Genomic DNA, 20481 nt, shown 5'->3' with positions numbered 1-20481 from the left:
GGCTCACTGACCCGTTTCATCCTCACCTATCATCCCTCACTGGTGCCCGCCAGTGTATACAGATAGCGCAGGCGGGGTTACCATTCCATTATGCGATTATGCAGCGTCTCACCGATGTTTGCCGAAGCTCGTACAGATAGTTTTGGCGCTGTCTGACGTAAAAAGACAGCTTCGTTCTTACACAGAATGCGCGGGAGTGGCAACAGTATCCTGAACATGTTTGTGAATAAATTAGATAGTCCTCTCGTGAGAATGTTCGACGAGAGGACTAGATCGTTATTAGTGATTAAGTATTAAGATTGTTTTTAAGTACACTTACTAAAAAAATTGGATCCAAGTTATCTAAAATAAATAATATAAATAAATAAAAATATCATCCATTAAATTTATGATTGTTTTATTTTCCTTGTGCCTATAATTGTGCCTAGTGTGTATATTTAATTTTTTATATATTTTTAATTTGCAAAACATGCTTTTTTTAATTATACAGCACTATCATACCTACTTGTACAACAATTAGTCTATTACCCTAAGGTTGTCTTGTAAAGATTGCTTTCAGCAATAAGACCGCCTTACTGTACTTATACAACTGTATCGTTGCGTTTGTAAATTGTCTTGCTTATTTCCTATATTGTATAATGCAAATAAAGTATACTCATTCATTCATTCATTCATTCATTAATGCTAAAAATATAATCCTCTCAGGTCAATCTCCACGCGGTTCCTGCTGGTAACCATCGTGGTCAATTCTTTTTGATTCCGTCACGACGTGCCAACTGACCAGAGGGCCTACTATGAAATATTTTCCGAAATTCCTGGGACGAACGAAACAGAAATTTGATGTTAAAATTACAAAATACATGCCGTTTAAAATTATTAAAAATGTTAAAATATCGTTCCTCTGGACTATTAGGACAGAATTTATGATCAACGAAATGTTAAGCTCCATTTACTGGGTCAATTTTGGTACAAACAAAAACACAGAATTGAGCCCGAAAATTCGAAATTTCATTTCATGGTGGACCACCTGTTTTCATCATCACCTATCATCCATCACTGGTGCCCCGTCAGTGTATACCGATAGCGCGGGAGTTACCGTTCCATTATCACCCATTAAAGGAAAACACTAACAAGTATATACACAGGATTATACGTTACAATACAGTTATCTTGTAAAATTAAAATAACACGCTGTAATCCTACGCTTTCGTGTACATCAAGCCGATATCTTGTAATCTATATGTAATTATTATATATCGTCGATTAATCTGATAATATTGTTGAAAAACATATATATATATGTACTTGGGAGGATAAACAGATGAATTACAAGAAAGTGACACGTGGAACTGCTGTGTAAAACAATAAAGTGACAATAAGTCTGAGCGCGTCGACCAGGCGCCATGTACGGTAAGTCGTTGAACAAATTTCAAAACGTTGATTGAATGAAACGAGCGAACGAGCGCCTACCTCAATACCGCGATTAGTAAATTCCCTACCTACCGGCTTAGGGGGGAAAGGGATTGCTAGTAATGGGGTCTAACAGCCCCATTACTGGCAATATACCCTCACAGGTTGACCTCCACGCGGTTCCCCCTGGAAACCATCATGTTTAATTCTTGTCGAATTCATCATAGTGGGCCAACTGACCTGCATTCATTCTCACCTATCATCTTCCACTGGTGCCGCGTCGGTGTATACCGATAGCGCGGGCGGGGTTACCAATCTATTTTCACCCATTTAAATAAAAACCAAAAAAGACGACTTGCGAAACGATATCACTGTTAAAAACATAAAGTTTAAACTGAAAGCTTGTTTACCGTCCAACCTTGCTGAAACCGCAGAATATTAATGTAAATATTGACATTTGACAACGAAATGTAAAGTACCACACACGCACAAGCCCAAGAGGTTTAAGTGGTACTAAAAATCCATTCTTTTTTAATGAATTTATGCATGCTAATTAAATTTAAAAAAAAATACAAGAAGTGATTAATTCCTTTAATAAGATTAATAGATTTTTCTAAAAAGTATAGTTTTAATAGGGATTTATAGTCCCGGCCGTAGTAATCGTGTAGTCTAGGCATAGAATAGGCCATCCCTTCCTTTCCCATCGGTGTCGTAAGAGGCGATTAAGACGGCCATTTTCCATCAGGTGGGCCTGGCTTATTTGCCATTCTAAGTTGCATAAAAATAAAAAGAACTAAAGTGTTTGTGGAAGGAAACTCCTTTGAAAAACAATTGAATAAAGGAACCCACAGTTCTTCAAATTTCAAAAGGGGTTTTTCAGAGTAAACAACGCACTTATACAAAGCTCTCATTATGCCAGTCTTTAACTGTCCACTGCTAAATATAATCCTTCCTCTAGGGGGCTTTGCCAGTAGTGCCAAGCATGGCAGGCGGATTGGCAACCGCAGGGAGACTTTGTACAAAAGTCGATTGCTTGGGTACCTCTATCCCATTCGTGTTTCTATCGTAAAGCAGTTGTGTTTGCATAGCTGTCTTTCGGTTTAAAGGGTGGGATATGACATGAATTTATAGGGTACAGAGGAATAACACCCGAGTCCTCAGTGGCAACGCATGGGGGGTATCATGGGCGAAACAGTATACTCTGTTATGTCCATGGTACTGAATACTTTCCATCAGGTAGGCCGTCAGCTTGTTTGCCATTCTAAGTTGTATAAAAAAAAAAGGCTTTAGGGATGTTTTAATAGGGACGCTGCTGCCCATTCCCCGTCCTCCCTTATTCACCTCTTACGACACCCACAGGAAAGGAAAGGGGCCTATTCTACGCCGGGATCACACGGCAATGTTTCTTATATTATAGTTTTATTTAATAACGCAATAATGCTCTGAAATTTTGTTTTATGACCCACCCGTGTTTCAACCCGTGAAGCAGCTATGCTGTCATGACTATGTTTCGATTTGAACGGTTTTTTTTTAATGGGTGATAATGGAATGGTAACCCCACCCGCGTTATCGCTATACACCGGCGGGGCACCAGTGAAGGATGATAGGTGAGGATGAAGCAAGTCAGTTAGCCCATCGTGACGAATTCAACAAGAATTGTTCACGATGGTTTCCAAGAGGATCCACGTGGAGGTCGACCTGATAGGGTATATTGATAGCAATGGGGCTGTCAAACTCCATTGCTAACAATTCCTTTCCCCCATGATTTGAACGGTTGGATAGGGCATGCAAATTATAGTATGCATGTATATTAATCCCAATGCATGCACATTATAGTATGGACATCGTAAAACATTAGTCTTCAGGTTGCCATTAATAAACATATATATATATATATATATATATATATATATATATATATATATATATATATATATATATATATAAAATACACAAATAAATTACGTAAACCGTCAGATTTTTACCACAAAAAAAAACAGTTTTGTCACTTTTTCCTTTATTATAATTATTTTCGTTAGTCTTTTAATTTTTACTTTTAATCTATACTCTTTTCTCATTTTTTTTTTATTATTTTCCATGTATTTTATTTATATGTCCTATATGTTTTTTCACAGGAAAACTTTTATTTCTCTCCGCCCTGGCACTCGCCCAAGGTAACATCTTACCCAACCCGAATGCTGTGGAAGAATGTGACGAGTGTCCCCCAGATATACACTGGCTGTTACCCCACGAGTACGACTGTACGTTGTTTTACTACTGCGAGTATGGACTTAAGTGGACAGAGCCAAGACAGTGTGCTCCTGGCACGGAATTCTCTTACGCTTTACAAGTAAGTGTTTTTTTTTATACAACTTAGAATGTCAAACAAGCTGACGGCCCACCTGATGGAAAGTGGTAACCGTCGCCTATAGACATGAGCAGTACCATGGACATAAGAGTATACTGTTTCACCCATGATACCCCCCATGCGTTGTCATACCTGAGGACTCAGGTGTTATTCCTCTGTATCCAGTAAATTCACGCCATATCCCACCTTTCAAACCGAAACACAACCATGCAAACACAACTGCTTTACAGACTCTACTTATAATAGAAATAATATATTTATTTTAATTTAATTTTATTCTTTATTGCACAATAAAACTTTGTACAAGTGGCGAGCTTAATGCCATATGACATTCCCTACCAGCTAACCATTAGGTGAGAACAGAAAGCGTATGAAGGGCAGATGTGGTAAAAAATTTATGACATAATTATAGCAACATACTGAAATAATTATACATAATAATACATAAAAAAATACACATATAACACATAAATACTACTTATAATATTTAACAAATATATATTTCATATAACGGCATATATTTCATAATGCCGTCTTATAGGGAGGGAAGTCAAAGATATGGCCTGGAATAGAGCTGGCTGGAAGAGAATGCATGAATTAATTACCTCGACATCAGGAAACTCTTGAGTGAAAAGAGAGTGCCGTATAATTCCATACTAAGTAGACCCAAAGGGGGAGGGATTGTTAGTAAAAAGGTTTTTTTTTAATGGATGATAATAGAATGGTAACCTCGCTTGCGCTAACGGCATACGCTGACGGAGCACCAGTAAGGGATGATAGGTGAAGATGAAAAGGCAGAGCAGTCAGCCCATCCATCCCGTCTTTTTTGTATAATAGATGTAAACACATCTACACACACACACAAACACATTACGTCGACCCCAAATAATAATTAGGATAAGGGTAGGAAGATGACGATGTGTACCAAATTTCATAATGATTGTTTCAACCGTTATGACGTTAAGAGGTAACAAACAAACAAACTCACTTTCACAATTATAATATTTGTATTGAATTGAAACAAACGTAGCAAATGTTATAATGTAATAATATATTACAGGTGTGTGTACATCCGTCGTTAGCAAACTGCGATTTGCCGGGACCACCAACTGATGCGGCAAACTCAAGTACCACTGCCAATCCCGACCCAACTGTCAATCCCGACTCAACTGTCACCTCAAACCCAACCATCAACCCAGATTCAACACCCAACCCGGGATCAACCACAGAGGAACCATACGAGAATGGAACACTCCCAAACGGTTGCCCGTCCGACTTCGACGTTCATCAACTTTTACCGCACGAGAGTAACTGCAGCAAGTTCTACTACTGCGCATTCGGGGAGTTAGTCGAGAGAGATTGTCCTCGAGGTACCCACTTCAACCCAACACTGCAAGTAAGTAACTGTTTACGCAGTATTTGACATTGCAGTTTCAATAACACTTAATGGAAATATAAACAAACGGATAATGGTCGACCTCCACGTGGACCTTCCTAAGAGCCATTGTGCTGAATCCCAGGTGTATTCTAACTGACCTTTCTTTTCGTTCTCACGTATCATCCCTTACTGATGCTCCGCTAGTGTATACTGTCAGTGCGGAGGGGGATTTTTCAACAAGACTTGGGACTTGGGATAATTTCAACAAGACTTGGTAACTAAAAACGTCATTTAATTTAATTACCATCATGTCAAGCTTTAACTGTCCACTGCTGAACATAAACGTCCCTCTTAGGGGGTTTTGCCAGTAGCTGCAATGATTGGCAGGCGGTTTGGCAACCGTAGTTAGGCTTTAAATGTTTTAAGAGGGACGCTGCTGCCCATCCCTCCGGCCTATTCTATGCTGGGACCACAAGGCAATTTAATTTAATAGTTTATATTAAATAAATTGAATGAAGGAGATATAAAACGAGATAGGTCATATCTAGAACTTCAGCTAACGTTCTTTTTTGAAACAAGCAACATACTTGAAGTAGAGTTTAGTTCCCTACGATCCCGAGTCCCCACCCATCACGACGTACCGACCCTTCGCCGTTCCTAGACGCAGGTCGAAGTGCGGTGGCCTAGGCCCGAGCCCTTAAGCGCACGCCGCAGTCCATAAGTAACAGTCGACACCTCTGTCGCCCTCTCGCAAGCTTGAAGTTCCGTCCGCACTCACCCCTGCATACGCGTCCGGTGAAGCTGTAAAGGCCATCTGCGGCCAACAGCATACACAGTTAGAAAAAAAAAGAGTTTAGTCTAAAAATCGTATTTATAAATTATAGATTTAGAAAATATTTCTATATTAGAAATTAGTTAATTTCTATTTAATTATTAATTTTATTTAATTAAATAAAACTTAATTAAATACACAAGTAAAAGTTAAATAAAATTTATTTAAATACACAAGTAAAATACTTGTTAATATTAAATCAGTTGTAAACCACTGACAAAAAAATATAAACAAATTTAAAATTATACAAACAATTAATTTAAAACCTTCAGCATCGGAAACATTTGTTTAAAAAAAAAATACATAAATATTTTTGACACACGTGTATGAAAAATGTCGACTTATCTAAAATATGACTGCAATCTTATCTATGGGATTTTGTATAGAATAAAGTTCAGAATATTTAACAGTTGCGGATAAGACTGATATTATAACTTTAAAATTTTTATAAATAGAAATTAGAAAATAAATAGATAAATATAACGGAGGTGATGATATAAACTAAGCCTACATTAGTAAATTACTACAGAACATGTCATATTTAAATAGATAACTGTGTATTAATCGGAATTAATCGATCATAATCTCTTTCGTCGTTAGGCTTGTAGTGGTATTAAGAAATTATCAACAGCAGAATACATCATAAATAAAAATAAATTAATAATCAATGGTGTAAGTAAAAGTAATTAATAATGTAAAGGTGGACTGGTATAGAATGTTATAGGTATTGCATTGAGACCGCTTTTTGTACCGCAAAGTATAAATAAATAAAATTAACAATAATTAAATACCGTATTTTTTTTTATTTTAATTTTATTTACATTAATTAAAAGTAATTAATAATCTATAAACAATAATAAATAAATAAATAGAACGAGCACTCATTAAATATATGTAAGTCATTAAATAAAAATAAAAGTAATTCATGATCTACGAACAATAATTAAAATATTGCGTGGAGAAAAGTAATTAATAACCTATGGACAATAATTAAATAACGCGTGAACAAAAGTAATTAATAACCTATGAACAATAATTAAATAACGCGTGAACAAAAGTAATTAATAATCTATGAACAACAATTAAAATACCGCGTGAGTAAAAGTAATTAATAACCTATGAACAATAATTAAAATACCACGTGAACAAAAGTAATTAATAATCTATGAACAATAATTAAAATACCGCGTGAGTAAAAGTAATTAATAACCTATGAACAATAATTAAAATACCACGTGAATAAAAGTAATAAGTGATCTATAAATAATAATGAAATACGAGTAAGTCAAAGTAATAAATATAAAAGATGAAAGAATTTATGAATGATTTAAAATTTTGATTACAAATCTATTTTTTTTTTATGAGATATAAATAAAAGTCGCAACTTGGTAACCACCATTACCGACCTATGAATTATAAAACTAGTTTCTAATAAATTCAAAATACTATCAAAATCAGTGCAGTAATGATATACGTATATATTTTATTGTACCTATTTTCTGTTTTACCTTATGAGGTATGAGACTCTAAAAATTACTACAGTTTTATTTAAATTGACAAAATTTATTTTATAAATCGTCATCGTCATGTCAGCTTTTAACTGTCCACTGCTGGACATAAGCCTCTCTCTAACACCTGAGTCCTCAGGAATGGCAACGCATGGGGGGTATCATGGGCGAAACAGTATACTCTGTTATGTGCATGGTACTGCTCATGTCTATAGGCGACGGTTACCACTTTCCATCAGGTGGGCCGTCAGCTTGTTTGCTATTATATTTAATAACTAGAATATATATAATAACCATATAATATTAATTACAGTTACAATATGTATAGATACACACAAATACTTTAATAATGAATACAGAATACAGAAAATACGTACCTATTGTAAAATAATATCAATGACTGGATAATATTGTTACAAACTCTTGAAGTATTTCTAAAGTGAAAAAAGTGTTGTCCTCCTCTCTCCTACTTGCTGTGCCCGACAGGGTCCATAATTGAAGTTGAAATGTTATCTACTAATCACATTATGGAACGCAATAAGAAATAAATTAATAAATAAATAAGATGATACAGATATACAGTTGGATTATGCTCAAAATTACGCTTAAAGTGATGATAAGCCTGTTGCAGAATAGTTGATAAGCTCTTGAGCATTGAAACTAAAGGGGATATACATTGTTTTCAATACTGTGTAGAATATTTTATATAATTATATATATAAGTCAGTGTGATGGTATACCTGTGTTCACATTGACAATATACAGTTGGATTATGCTCAAAATTACGCTTAAAGTGATGATAAGCCTGTTGCAGAATAGTTGATAAGCTCTTGAGCATTGAAACTAAAGGGGATATACATTGTTTTCAATACTGTGTAGAATTTTTTATATAATTATATATATAAGTCAGTGTGATGGTATGCCTGTGTTCACATTGACAATATACAGTTGGATTATGCTCAAAATTACGCTTAAAGTGATGATAAGCCTGTTGCAGAATAGTTGATAAGCTCTTGAGCATTAAAACTAAAGGAGATATATATTTTCAATACTATGCAGAAATTTTATAATACTATATATACATAACAAAGTGGTGATTATAACCTATGAACTGTGGAATTCTGCACAAATCAAAGTAATGATAAATAAACCAGTATCTAAGAAAAACTCCAAGAAATCTTGGTCGCCATATTTGTCAAAACTACCTCCCTTGCAATGTGTGATCAGTTTTAATCAATGAAATGTAGAATCCCGCTTAAATCAAAGTGATGACAAAATTAGCCTACATCAAAGGGAAACGTACAGAAATCTTGAAACTCGTTTTTATATACTTAAACTTTTTGCTGATAACCTATCAATCTGTAATTGCATTGACATACGAAGTGTACAAGTTCAAGTCAACGTGATGATAAATAAGCCTACATCTAAGAAGAACTTCAAGCACTCTTTAGAATCAACAGCAGCAGAATTTCCGTACCGATACGATATCATAGCCTTCAAGAAAAGAGCATATTCCTTTTTAAAAGGCCGACAGGACACCTGCATTGTCTCTGGTGCTGTGAGTGCTCGGTAGTAGTCGCATGCTCGTTTGCTCCCTGTGTTTATAACACAGAAAAAGTAATTTTGGTCAATAAAAGGTGAAAGGTCCCATTCGTGACTACAACGTTTGAAGTGTGGAATTCTACAAAAGTCAACGTGATGATATATTTGCCTATATCAATGAAGAGCTCTAAGAAACACTTGAAAGACAACTGTTTGACAAAACCTTTTCTGTCAATAACATATAGGTTTGCGATTGGCCCGGATCTGCAGGTTGTGAGAACACAAGCTCTGAAGAGGTTGAAGGTAGCGGTGATCCTGACATAGATTCTGGTGAGGATCTACCTAATGAATGTCCTGACGACTTCGATGTGCACCTTCTACTGCCTCACGAGACGGACTGCGACAAATTCTACTATTGTGTGTTCGGTGAGAAGGTCGTAAGAGACTGCGCTCCAGGGACACATTTCAGTGCATCACTGCAGGTGTGTGAATTAGTTATATTAGTAATTATTAAATTTGATGAAATTTATAAATTTAATAATTATATTAATGGACGTAATAGATGATTAGAAACTGAAGAGAACCAAAATTGTTTTAATCAAAATAAAGGAGATTCCTGAAATAATATAAAATAAAATAGTGATGAATATATACCTATTGATGATGAAGATGAAAGATGATAAATAGCTTATGACATTTCTTTGCAATATTATGGAGATTTCAAATTTGGGGGAAATAATTTGAAAACAGTTTCCATTACAACTGGACTTTCCAAGATATCAATATCTAATTTATTTATTTATAGGATCACCAACATAAGATACAGCTAAACATTTCAATACAATACACTGGCAGATTAGATCTAACTGTTCTTACATTTATAGGCGACCACAGCGTGCCTTGTGTTTGATAAACATTGAAATAGAATTAAATTATTAAATGTCATTATATGAGTAAAGATATTAACAATATGAATAATAATATAATATAAGTAATGGAAATTATAATTAAATTATTATAAATTATATATATATATATATATATATATATATAATGTAATGGGGAGGTACATCAACATTTTAATTTAGCCATAAACAGAGTGACAATCGTTGTGAATATCAAGTTCAGGCTTGTTTTTAACAATACATATTGTTATACAGACGCGTTATGCGGACAATAGGTGGCTCGTGGCTGTCGTAAGAAGCGACTAAGGGAAAGCGAGAGATGGGCAGCAGCGCCCCTGTTAAAACATCTCTAAAAACTGCGGTAATCCACCTGCCAAAGCTAAAGGCTTATGTTTAGATACAAAAGGCTGATATTTGAAAATGATGAATCGCTTTTGGCGATGATTACAATCTATTAACAATGCAATCAGCAAGAACATGATTAATGCAATTAAAATAAATAATAATTTATTTATTTATTCTTTATTGCACAATAAAATTTTGTATAAACGGCGAGCTTAATGCCATATGGCATTCTCTACCAGCTAACCATTGGGTGAGAACAGAAAGCGTATGAAGGGCATAATCCATTTAATAAAATGATAAAAATTTACAAATTAATACATTTTTATATTTATAATATAAAAATGTATTAATTTTTAAACGTATATAATATAATATAAAGATTATATTTATTTAAATTGCCAATATAATATATAAGTAATATAAGCCGTAAACTATAACCGTAAATAAGAAACAGTTTTCAATGTTTAAATAAACTTAGTCCATATAACAAATATCCCACTTGGACTAGTACGGCCATTTTGGAATTTAGGATATATATTTTTTGGACATCTAAGCAGAGAAAATAAACTTATTTTATATATATATACATATACATACATAAATATATATATATATATATATATATATATATATATATATATATATATATATATATATATATATATATATCTTGTTATTGTTTCCTCCAAAAAATTACAATTATATTATAATAAATTAAAATTAAATGTTACTATAATAAATAGATAAAAACAATTACAAAATATGTCCACACTGAGAAAACAATGGGCGACATTATCGCTAAAAACGATCGACAACCGTTGGATAGAAGGAAGTAATTATATATTTATATATAAGTAATTACATACATACATACACACATATCTGTCACGCCTGTCTCCCATTAGGGTAGGCAGAAACAATGGAACGCCAAATGCTTCGATTCAAATAAACCTCTTTCACTTCTTTCACATTCATCAATCTTTTCATACACGCTCGCTGGTTACGGGTACTTTTAATTTGGCCTTTCTTCAGCACGTCGCCTATTTGGTCGACATACGTCCGTCTAGGGTGGCCCCTACTGATATCTCCATTCATTCTTACACGATAAATCTCTTTCGTAATTCTTCTTTCATCCATCCTCTCCAAATGACCAAACCAGCGCAATTTTAACACAAAAGTATAAAAAACATCTAAAAATATATGGTTATAAAAGTCAGCACGTCAGCAATACACCAATTGAAATTATATTTCCTTATATTCCGTTCCAAGAAACTGTTTTCAAATATTATCATCAGGAAACAATATAATCCGATGCAAGTATTGATAGATTAGTTACAAATGTATTATAAAATAATTACACATAGATATTTTATTATAAAAGGAAAAGATAACTTTTATCTCTCTTAAATTATTTCAAAAACAATAAATATTTTACAATATTAATGAATTTTTGTAAGCTATAAATGTATATATATATATATACTAGCTGACTCGGCAAACGCTGTTTTACCATATACATTATTTCGAGAACTATATATGAAAATTTATCGTACTACAATTATTATATTCGATTGCCATCTTGCAACCATATTGCAGCATATAAAAATCGCGATTAAAAAACAGGGGTTGATAGAAAAAGGGTGAAAATTTAAAGTTGTATGTATTTTTCAATGCTAAATCATAATAAAATAAAAAATATAAAAATTTTGTCAAAAAAATAAAAAAAAATATTTAGAAGTGGGTCACCCTTATCATTGAGGGGTATGAAAAATAGATGTTGACCGATTCTCAGACCTACCCAATATGCACACAAAATTTCATAAAAATCGGTAAAGCCGTTTCGGAGGAGTTTGGTAACAAACACCGCGACACGAGAATTTTATATATAAGATGTTGTGACATTGACTTAGTTTGAAATTTATATTGTATTTTCAAATTTTATTTGACATTTCTATCATGTTTATTATTTGTAATAGCTTTATCGACTGCTTATAATGCATGACCAAAGTGTGCACTTGGTACTAATAGTGATTCATAGTATAATGTAGTAAATAATTGAAAATTAAATATATAATGTACCTTTATAAAACGGCCTATCTGTAGATAAATTCAACAATTAATATTTGCACGCCATTTGATGTGGCGAAACACAATGGACATCTTATAAACTTCACAAATGCAACACCTGTTCTACAATATTTATATGTATTTACTTATATATTTATTTATTTATTTATACCTATCGGTCTTTTCAATTGTAAAGACATTTTATTTATTTATTTTTAACTACCTGTAACATTTAAGTCGATTGGTACACACGTGTGACTGTAACTACTAATGAACTGTCAGTTTTCTCATATTGGGTTTGCTGGAAGAAATCTCTATTGGAGATAAGCTCGCCTTTGTGCACTATTATGTTTGTTTTTACATTTTAATAACCTTTTGTGTACAATAAAGAATAAAGAAAGAATGTTTCTAGCAAATAAATTTTATTTCATAAATGATTATTTGATAGCAATCACAATAATTGTATGCAGTCATTTCATTTTTTTTTCCTTTTATTTTAGCCCTTAACTGTCCACTGCTGAACATAGCCTCCAGAAGGGGTATTTTGCTAGTAGTTACGTCACTAGGCAAGGGGGTCGATAACTGTGGGTAGGATTTGATCATGTTACGTCACTAGCCAAGGGGGTCGATAACTGTGGGTAGGTTTGATCATGTTACGTCACTAGCCAAGGGGGTCGATAACTGTGGGTAGGTTTGATCATGTTACGTCACTAGGCAAGGGGGTCGATAACTGTGGGTAGGATTTGATCATGTTACGTCACTAGGCAAGGGGGTCGATAACTGTGGGTAGGATTTGATCATGTTTTAAAAGGGACACTGCTACCTATTCTCTGACGATTAAGTTCTCTTAGTCGCCTCTTACGATACCCACGTGAAAGGATTCGGTGGCCCATTTTGTGCCGGGATCACGACGGTCTTTTCCTTAGTAAATACTAATTTAACCTTCAGTAAGGGATGTTAGGTGACGATGAGCAAGTCAGTTAGCCCGTCGGGATGAATGTCACAAGAATTGACTAGTATAGTTTCCAGGAGGTTCACGTGAAAGTCAACCTGATAGGGTATATTGCTAACAATGGGGCAATTAAAACCCCATTACTAACAATCTCTTCACCCCAAACTAATAGATAATGCCTTAACACTTTCACTGCCATCTCCTACCCTTAAAACCGATTGCCATGCAAGTGGGGGGAAAGGGATTGTTAGTAAAAGGGTCTGATGAATCTATTGCTAGCAATACACCTTATCAGATCGACCTCCACGTGGTTCCCCCTGGAAACCAACGTGATTAGTCTTTGTTGAATTCGTCACGATGAGCTAACTGACCTGCTTCATCCTCACCTATCATCTCTCACTGGTGCCCCGGCAGTGTACGAGTATACCAATAGCGCGGGTGGGGTTACCATTCCATTATCACCCATTAAAAAAAATGTCATGCAAGTACAGCTTCATCACGACAGACACACGTGTTGGACTGGAGTCTACGATTGTAGCTCCAACTGACGTCTCTATAAGAAGTCGTGACTGTAAACATATTTTTTTTTTTATGGTAAATCAATTACTTATTTTGTTTGTACATTTGTTACGATGACAAATTACGTTTTATTTGTTATAATTGATTTTATTTATCTAATAATCTTCGTATTATGATAAGCCACGGTTGCTGGTAATCTTTAAACTCATTGACGTCAAATTGTTTACCTTTGTATTGGCGTGTCGAGTCCGAGTCGAGTATTAACTAGGTGGATGGAAAGGGATTGTTAGTAATGAGATCTAATACCCCCTTTTCTAGCAATATACCCCTTTCAGGTCGATCTCCACGCGGTTCCCTCTGGAAACTATTATGGTATTTTTTTTTGATGGGTGAAAATGGTATGGTAACCCCGCTTGCGGTAACGGGATACGCTGGAGCACCAGTGAAGGGTGATCGATGAGAATGAAAACAGGCCAGTTAGCCCATCATGATGAATTCATCAGGAATTAACCATGATAGTTTCCAGGGGGAACCGCGAGGAGATCAACCTGGTTGGGTATATTGCTAGCAATAGGATTCTCAGTCTCCATTACTAGCAATCCCTTTCCCCCCAAAAAATTGTATTTGATTACCGCATGTATTTGATGAGATGTCACAACGAAGCTAGCCGCGCTGCCAAAGCGCTGCGGCCGCAGTCTGCCGCTATCTTCATGTTCATAACTTCATTTAAGGTGTTGTCGCAATATTCATAGGCGGAGCGGAATGTTTTCCGCTACAGCCCTTTTATGAAGGCGGTTACTTTTACAGGTTTGCGTGTGGCCCGCAATAGCTGGATGCGAAAACATCACCACGACTACTTCACCGTCTCCCGACCTGTCGACCACACAGGAGCCGTGTGACGAAGATGAAAGATTACCGAACGGCTGCCCACTCTGTCCCGACGTCCACTTGCTTCTCCCTTCGCCTAATTGTAGTCAATTCTACCAGTGCGTCTTTGGTGAACTAGTGGAGAGAGATTGCCCAAGAGGTCTCCACTTCAATCCTGTTTTACAGGTAATTCGCTAAATCAAAATATATTTTAAAATACTTTCCTTTATGAACACGACAATGTTTCCAAACTATTTTTAATGTAATAAAATTGTAACTAATCGATGACTGTACATAGAATATGTTTTAAAAAATTTACATACAGGGTCATAATAAGACCAACAGAAGTCAAAAACACAATAATTTTGAAAAATGTTATCAATCTATCTCTATGTTTGTTCCGGTATGACGCAAAAACTGCTGCCTCAAACTAGATACTATTTTCACAGTTGCGTTTCCTTGGCCGTAGCTAGGGGAACATTGAGGGGCAATGCCCTACCTTAAAAGATAGGGCATTGGGCTTGAATGGTCTTAAGAAAATTAGACAGATACGCTTTTTTGAAGTCACTTAAGTATGGCTTCTGCTCTACCAAAAAGTTCTTTTGCCGTACCTTCAACTTGGGTTTAACTGGTCCTGCATGTTTCTGTAGTCTAACTTCCAATCTGATGTATTTAAAATGTAGATTGGACTCTTTATCCGCACTAAGTCTCAAATTATTCTATCTGATATATATTTTATCTCGGTACGTCTTCTAGAAGTTCTTCATTGATTTTACAATTTTTGAAATCCATCTGTACGAAGAAGTGAGCGAAAAGTTAATAATATAATAAGTGCCATACAATCACACCAGTGGCCTGCTCCTCAAGCTAAGATATACCCTGAGATATGAGGAAACGGTCGACGATCATACGTCGACAAGACTAAAAACACCCAGACTCGAGACAATTTCGAAAAGCTCAGCTACTTTCAGCTAGCCGAGAAACTAAATTATACCCTCCATTCCTTTAAATCCCGTATACCAGAGAAGAATCGTCACAAATCGATCCACATTCAACCAAACACACACAACCACAACCTTATAATATGCTGCACACTCACACTTCAATGTCTCATGTTGGCAAGCCCTAACTGATTTAGCCTTAACTGTGAGATGTAAGTTGTGTGTATATGAGTGCGTGTGTGTGTGTAAAGATAAATGTAAGGTAGTAATGTATTGTGATCAATCGCGGTACTCTTTCAATAGTAAAAAAATAAAAAAAAACTCATAACAATAATATTTCTGCACTTGGAAAAAAAAAATTGTTTATAATATTAATGAAAAACATAAATATACATTTAGAAGTACAAAATAGGGCACGAGAAAAGGATGCTAGCCGTCAGCACACCAACATTGTATTTTTGAATTTAGTTATGTGTATAGCTATATGTATGTACACAGTTAGCAATAAAATTCTTTTCTATTCTATTCTATTCTATGTTTATTAACGGTCATACCTTTTTGCAGGTTTGTGACTATCCTGCAAATGCTGGATGCGAACCAATCAGACCTCCCTGCACTCCTGGAGGTGGTGGCTGCGGGAGCAACACTACCACTCCGGAACCAACGACTACCACTACCACTCTCGAACCAATAACTACCACTACCACTCCCGAACCAACGACTACCACTACCACTCCCGAGCCAACAACTACCACTACCACTCCCGAACCAACGACTACCACTACCACTCCCGAACCAACGACTACCACTACCACACGTACAACAACTACTACCAGTGCCCCTAGTAGTACTTCTACTACCACTACTGAAGCTCCCCCTGCCGAAACAACCACAGTTGAAAGCTCGTCAACCACGGACGACTGTGATACCGAACCACCTTGTGATGAGGATGCAAGGCTACCAAACGGATGTCCAGTGTGTCCCGACATTTCCTTACTCCTGCCTGCTGCCAACTGCAGTCAATTCTACTACTGCGTGTTCGGAGAGAAAGAGATAACTGACTGTCCAGGAGGACTTCACTTCAACCCTGTCTTGCAGGTCAGATTTTTTAATGCAACGTTATATACTATTGCGGCCCCATTGATGTTTTTTTGGTGCGTCTTTTTAATTGATGATAATGAAATAATTCCGTCTGCGTTGACGGTATACGCTAACATGACACCAGCGAGAGATGATAGGTGAGAATGAAAAGGCATATCAATTAGTCCATCGTGATGAACACACATGGAATTCAGCACGATGGTTTCCAGGGAGCAACATGAAAATTGACCTAAAAGGGTATATTCCTAGCAATAGAACTGGTAGTTTGCATTACTTACAGTCCCTTCCCCCTCTTTGGGATGCGAGGGGGGGAGAGGAGTTCTTGAGAGAGAGATAGTAACGTGTACTTTTGAGAATTTGTAACGACACCAAATATAGACCTCCCCCTATTAGTGGGTTTTGCCAGTAGTTGCCACGCTTGGCAGGCGAGTTGACAACCGCAGTTAGGCTTTTGATGATGTTTTAAGAGGGACGCTGCTACTAATCCCTCGACTATTAAGTTCTTTTAGTCGCCTCTTACGACACCCACGGGAAAGGAAGTGGTGGCCCATTCTATACTGGGACCACACTGCATCGATTTATACGATTATTACCGACCATCCGCGGCTTCGCACGAGTAGAAAGAAAGAAATTTTGAAAATAATATATAGACCATTTTACTCGCTTACGTGGAACAATTTTTAAAATAGATTAAGTAGTTTTTGAGTTTATTACATTACAAACAAACGTACAAAAAGAAAACAAATCTTTCCTCTTTATAATATTAGTGTAGAAGACAAATTTTTGCTAATCTCAAAATTTGTCTTAAATATATATATATATATATATAAATAAATTTATATACTAATAAATGTGTGTTTCTTCTAAAGGTTTGTGACCAACCACAAAACGCCGGATGTGAATCGCTCCCCGTCAGACCACCCTGCACACCTGGAGGTGGAGGCTGTGGAAGCAACAGTACCACCACTACTACTACCACTCCCGAGCCAACGACTACCACTACCACTCCTGAGCCAACAACTACCACTACCACTCCCGAGCCAACGACTACCACTACCACTCCCGAGCCAACAACTACCACTACCACTACCACTCCTGAGCCAACAACTACCACTACCACTCCCGAACCAACGACTACCACTACCACTACCACTCCCGAACCAACGACTACCACTACCACTCCCGAGCCTACAACTACCACTACCACTCCCGAACCAACGACTACCACTACCACTCCCGAGCCAACAACTACCACTACCACTCCCGAATCAACGACTACCACTACCACTCCCGAGCCAACAACTACCACTACCACTACCCGAACCAACGACTACCACTACCACTCCCGAGCCAACAACTACCACTACCACTCCCGAGCCAACAACTACCACTACCACTCCCGAACCAACAACTACCACTACCACTCCCGAGCCAACAACTACCACTACCACTCCCGAGCCTACAACTACCACTACCACTCCCGAACCTACAACTACCACTACCACTCCCGAGCCAACAACTACCACTACCACTCCCGAGCCTACAACTACCACTACCACTCCCGAACCTACAACTACCACTACCACTCCCGAGCCAACGACAACTCGTACAACCACTACAATCGGATTACCACCTGGTAACCAAAAATGCATAGAAGAATGCAACCCTCTTCCATGGGCCGACGATGATTGTGACAAGTACTGGATATGCGAAGGACAAAATCCTGTCTTAGTGACATGCTCTGAGGGTCTACATTTCAATCCAAACACTCTGACTTGCGACTTTATTTGCAACGCCGGATGCGAGAGGATCGAAATTCAATCGACCGTAGAATCTGGCGGTATAAGGTTGTATGTACCGTGGGACAAAACGGATACACTCATTTCAGAGCTAATAAATAAAAAGAATTAATTATTATATAAATTTATTGCATATGTAACGCAAATATATAAAATATTTGTAATATATTATAAGTAAATTATTTGGCAATTCAAAATTGTTTTCTTTTATTTCACAAAAATTGATAATAATATATTAACAATTTATTTTTCTAATGTATAAATTGTATAATTTAATTTACAATTTAATAAATTCATGAATTTACAATGTTATTATATAATTATTAATTTAAGAAATTCTTATATAATAAGTCATCGATCTGAATTAAGTATTTTTTTAAAAGGAATTATGTAAAGCGATGGCATAATATAAATATAATATAAAAATGTAAATAGTGTTTTAATGCCCAATTGTAATTCTATTTACACTAAATAGTGGTAATAATATAATTAACAATTGTAATTTTTAATATAAATCATTTAATTTCTTTTACAAATTATATTTGTTATTATATTAATTTAAGAAATATAATATATAATTTATACATTGCGATCAGTGAATTAAGTATAAATATAACTAATAATTATTAATGTATAATTCAAATAATTATATATTAAATAACACAGAGCCTTCTCCTAAACTATATAATATCAAGTACAAAAGTATAAAAATATTATGTCCAAAGCAAAGATTTTAAGCGAAATACACATTTGGTTGTTAGACGAACTTAAATCTAAAATAATATATACCTTAGTCACAAATTATTTTAACATTTTAATAATTTTTTGATAATAATTCTTTAGACGTATCCTATTTTTTCTATTACACTGTTTTGTCATATTCAAATTAGGAATTTAGCACCAAAGAAAGAGACAAAACAGTTCAATAGCTAAAATGGGTCTACGGGATGTTTTTTTATAACACGAGGAGTAAACGATGGTAAGTCACTACCGCCGCCCATGATCACCCACAACACCAACGGCATTGCAGGTGTGCTGCCGGCCTTTTAAAAAGGAATATGCTCTTTTCTTAAACGGTACGATGTCGTATCGGTTCGGAAATAGTGCTGCTGGAATGATTCCAAAAAGTGGTTGGGCGTGGGAGAAAGTGTTTTGAAAACGCACAGTGGAGGACCGCTACTCATCCAGATGGTTAGGATGGAACTTTAGTTTGTGACGGGTTGTACGGTGATGAAAATTAGGAGCAGGTATCAATCCGAACAACTGCTCAGAGCACTCCCTATAATAAATTTGGTAGAATTTGCACAGAGATGCAACATCTCTTTTTTTTTATATACAACTTAGAATAGCAAACAAGCTGACGGCCCACCTGATGGAAAGTGGTAACTGTCGCCTATAGACATGAGCAGTACCATGGACATAACAGAGTATACTGTTTCGCCCATGATACCCCCCATGCGTTGCCATTCCTGAGGACTCAGGTGTTATTCCTCTGTACCCAGTAAATTCACGCCATATCCCACCCTTCAAACCGAAACACGGCCATGCAAACACAACTGCTTCACGGTTAAAACACGAATGGGACAGAGGTACCCAAGCAATCGACTTTTGTACAAAGTCTCCCTCTGGTGTATCTCTATGCAGTTTCGGTGAATTTAGATGTGTTTTATAAATAAGTAAATCATTAAACAGCTTAGAATTATACAGGGTTAGTTATAATTAATGCCTTACATGGTCTAGTGAATTAACACATGGCTTTAACCTTTGATAATCAATTGTATAGTAGACATAGTGCAAGCTCTGCTTAGTTTCCACCAGATGTTGGGCGCTGTGTAACATATCGTAGTATATAGTCAAGATTGTGTCCCATAAAAACCCCATTTCAATTGTGGCAAAACGAGTTATTTTGATTTAAAACCTAAACTGTTGGATCGATTTTGAAAAATC

At 36.0% G+C, this 20481-nt stretch overlaps 1 protein-coding gene across 2 annotated transcripts; it reads left to right on the top strand.

The window, feature by feature from the left end:
* The first annotated feature begins 1264 nt into the window (after nucleotides 1-1264).
* Nucleotides 1265-18731, top strand: LOC113515253 (mucin-2-like). Of its 2 annotated transcripts, XM_052901092.1 has the most exons (7): nucleotides 1265-1410; nucleotides 3546-3760; nucleotides 4839-5174; nucleotides 9284-9520; nucleotides 14634-14879; nucleotides 16199-16732; nucleotides 17605-18731. In XM_052901092.1, exons 1-7 carry the CDS (start codon nucleotides 1404-1406, stop codon nucleotides 18373-18375), a joined length of 2346 nt encoding a protein of 781 aa, XP_052757052.1. In that variant the 5' UTR covers nucleotides 1265-1403; the 3' UTR covers nucleotides 18376-18731. The 2 variants fall into 2 exon arrangements, with proteins under 2 accessions (XP_052757052.1, XP_052757053.1); XM_052901093.1 differs by lacking the exon at nucleotides 9284-9520.
* Nucleotides 18732-20481: the final 1750 nt, after the last annotated feature.

This window comes from Galleria mellonella, unplaced genomic scaffold (assembly GCF_026898425.1).
Source record: "Galleria mellonella isolate WM207_F2 unplaced genomic scaffold, CSIRO_AGI_GalMel_v1 utg746, whole genome shotgun sequence".
NCBI classification, from domain to species: Eukaryota; Metazoa; Arthropoda; class Insecta; order Lepidoptera; family Pyralidae; genus Galleria; species Galleria mellonella.
The sequence above is the reverse complement of the archived record's forward strand: the minus strand, read 5'-3'. Positions and strand labels throughout refer to the sequence as shown.

Excerpts from the sequence above, each read along its gene's own strand:
- LOC113515253 (XM_052901092.1), top strand. Across the intron at positions 3,761-4,838 it reads AATTCTCTTACGCTTTACAA|GTGTGTGTACATCCGTCGTT; the intron begins GTAAGTGTTTTT and ends AATATATTACAG. Across the intron at positions 5,175-9,283 it reads ACTTCAACCCAACACTGCAA|GTTTGCGATTGGCCCGGATC; the intron begins GTAAGTAACTGT and ends AATAACATATAG.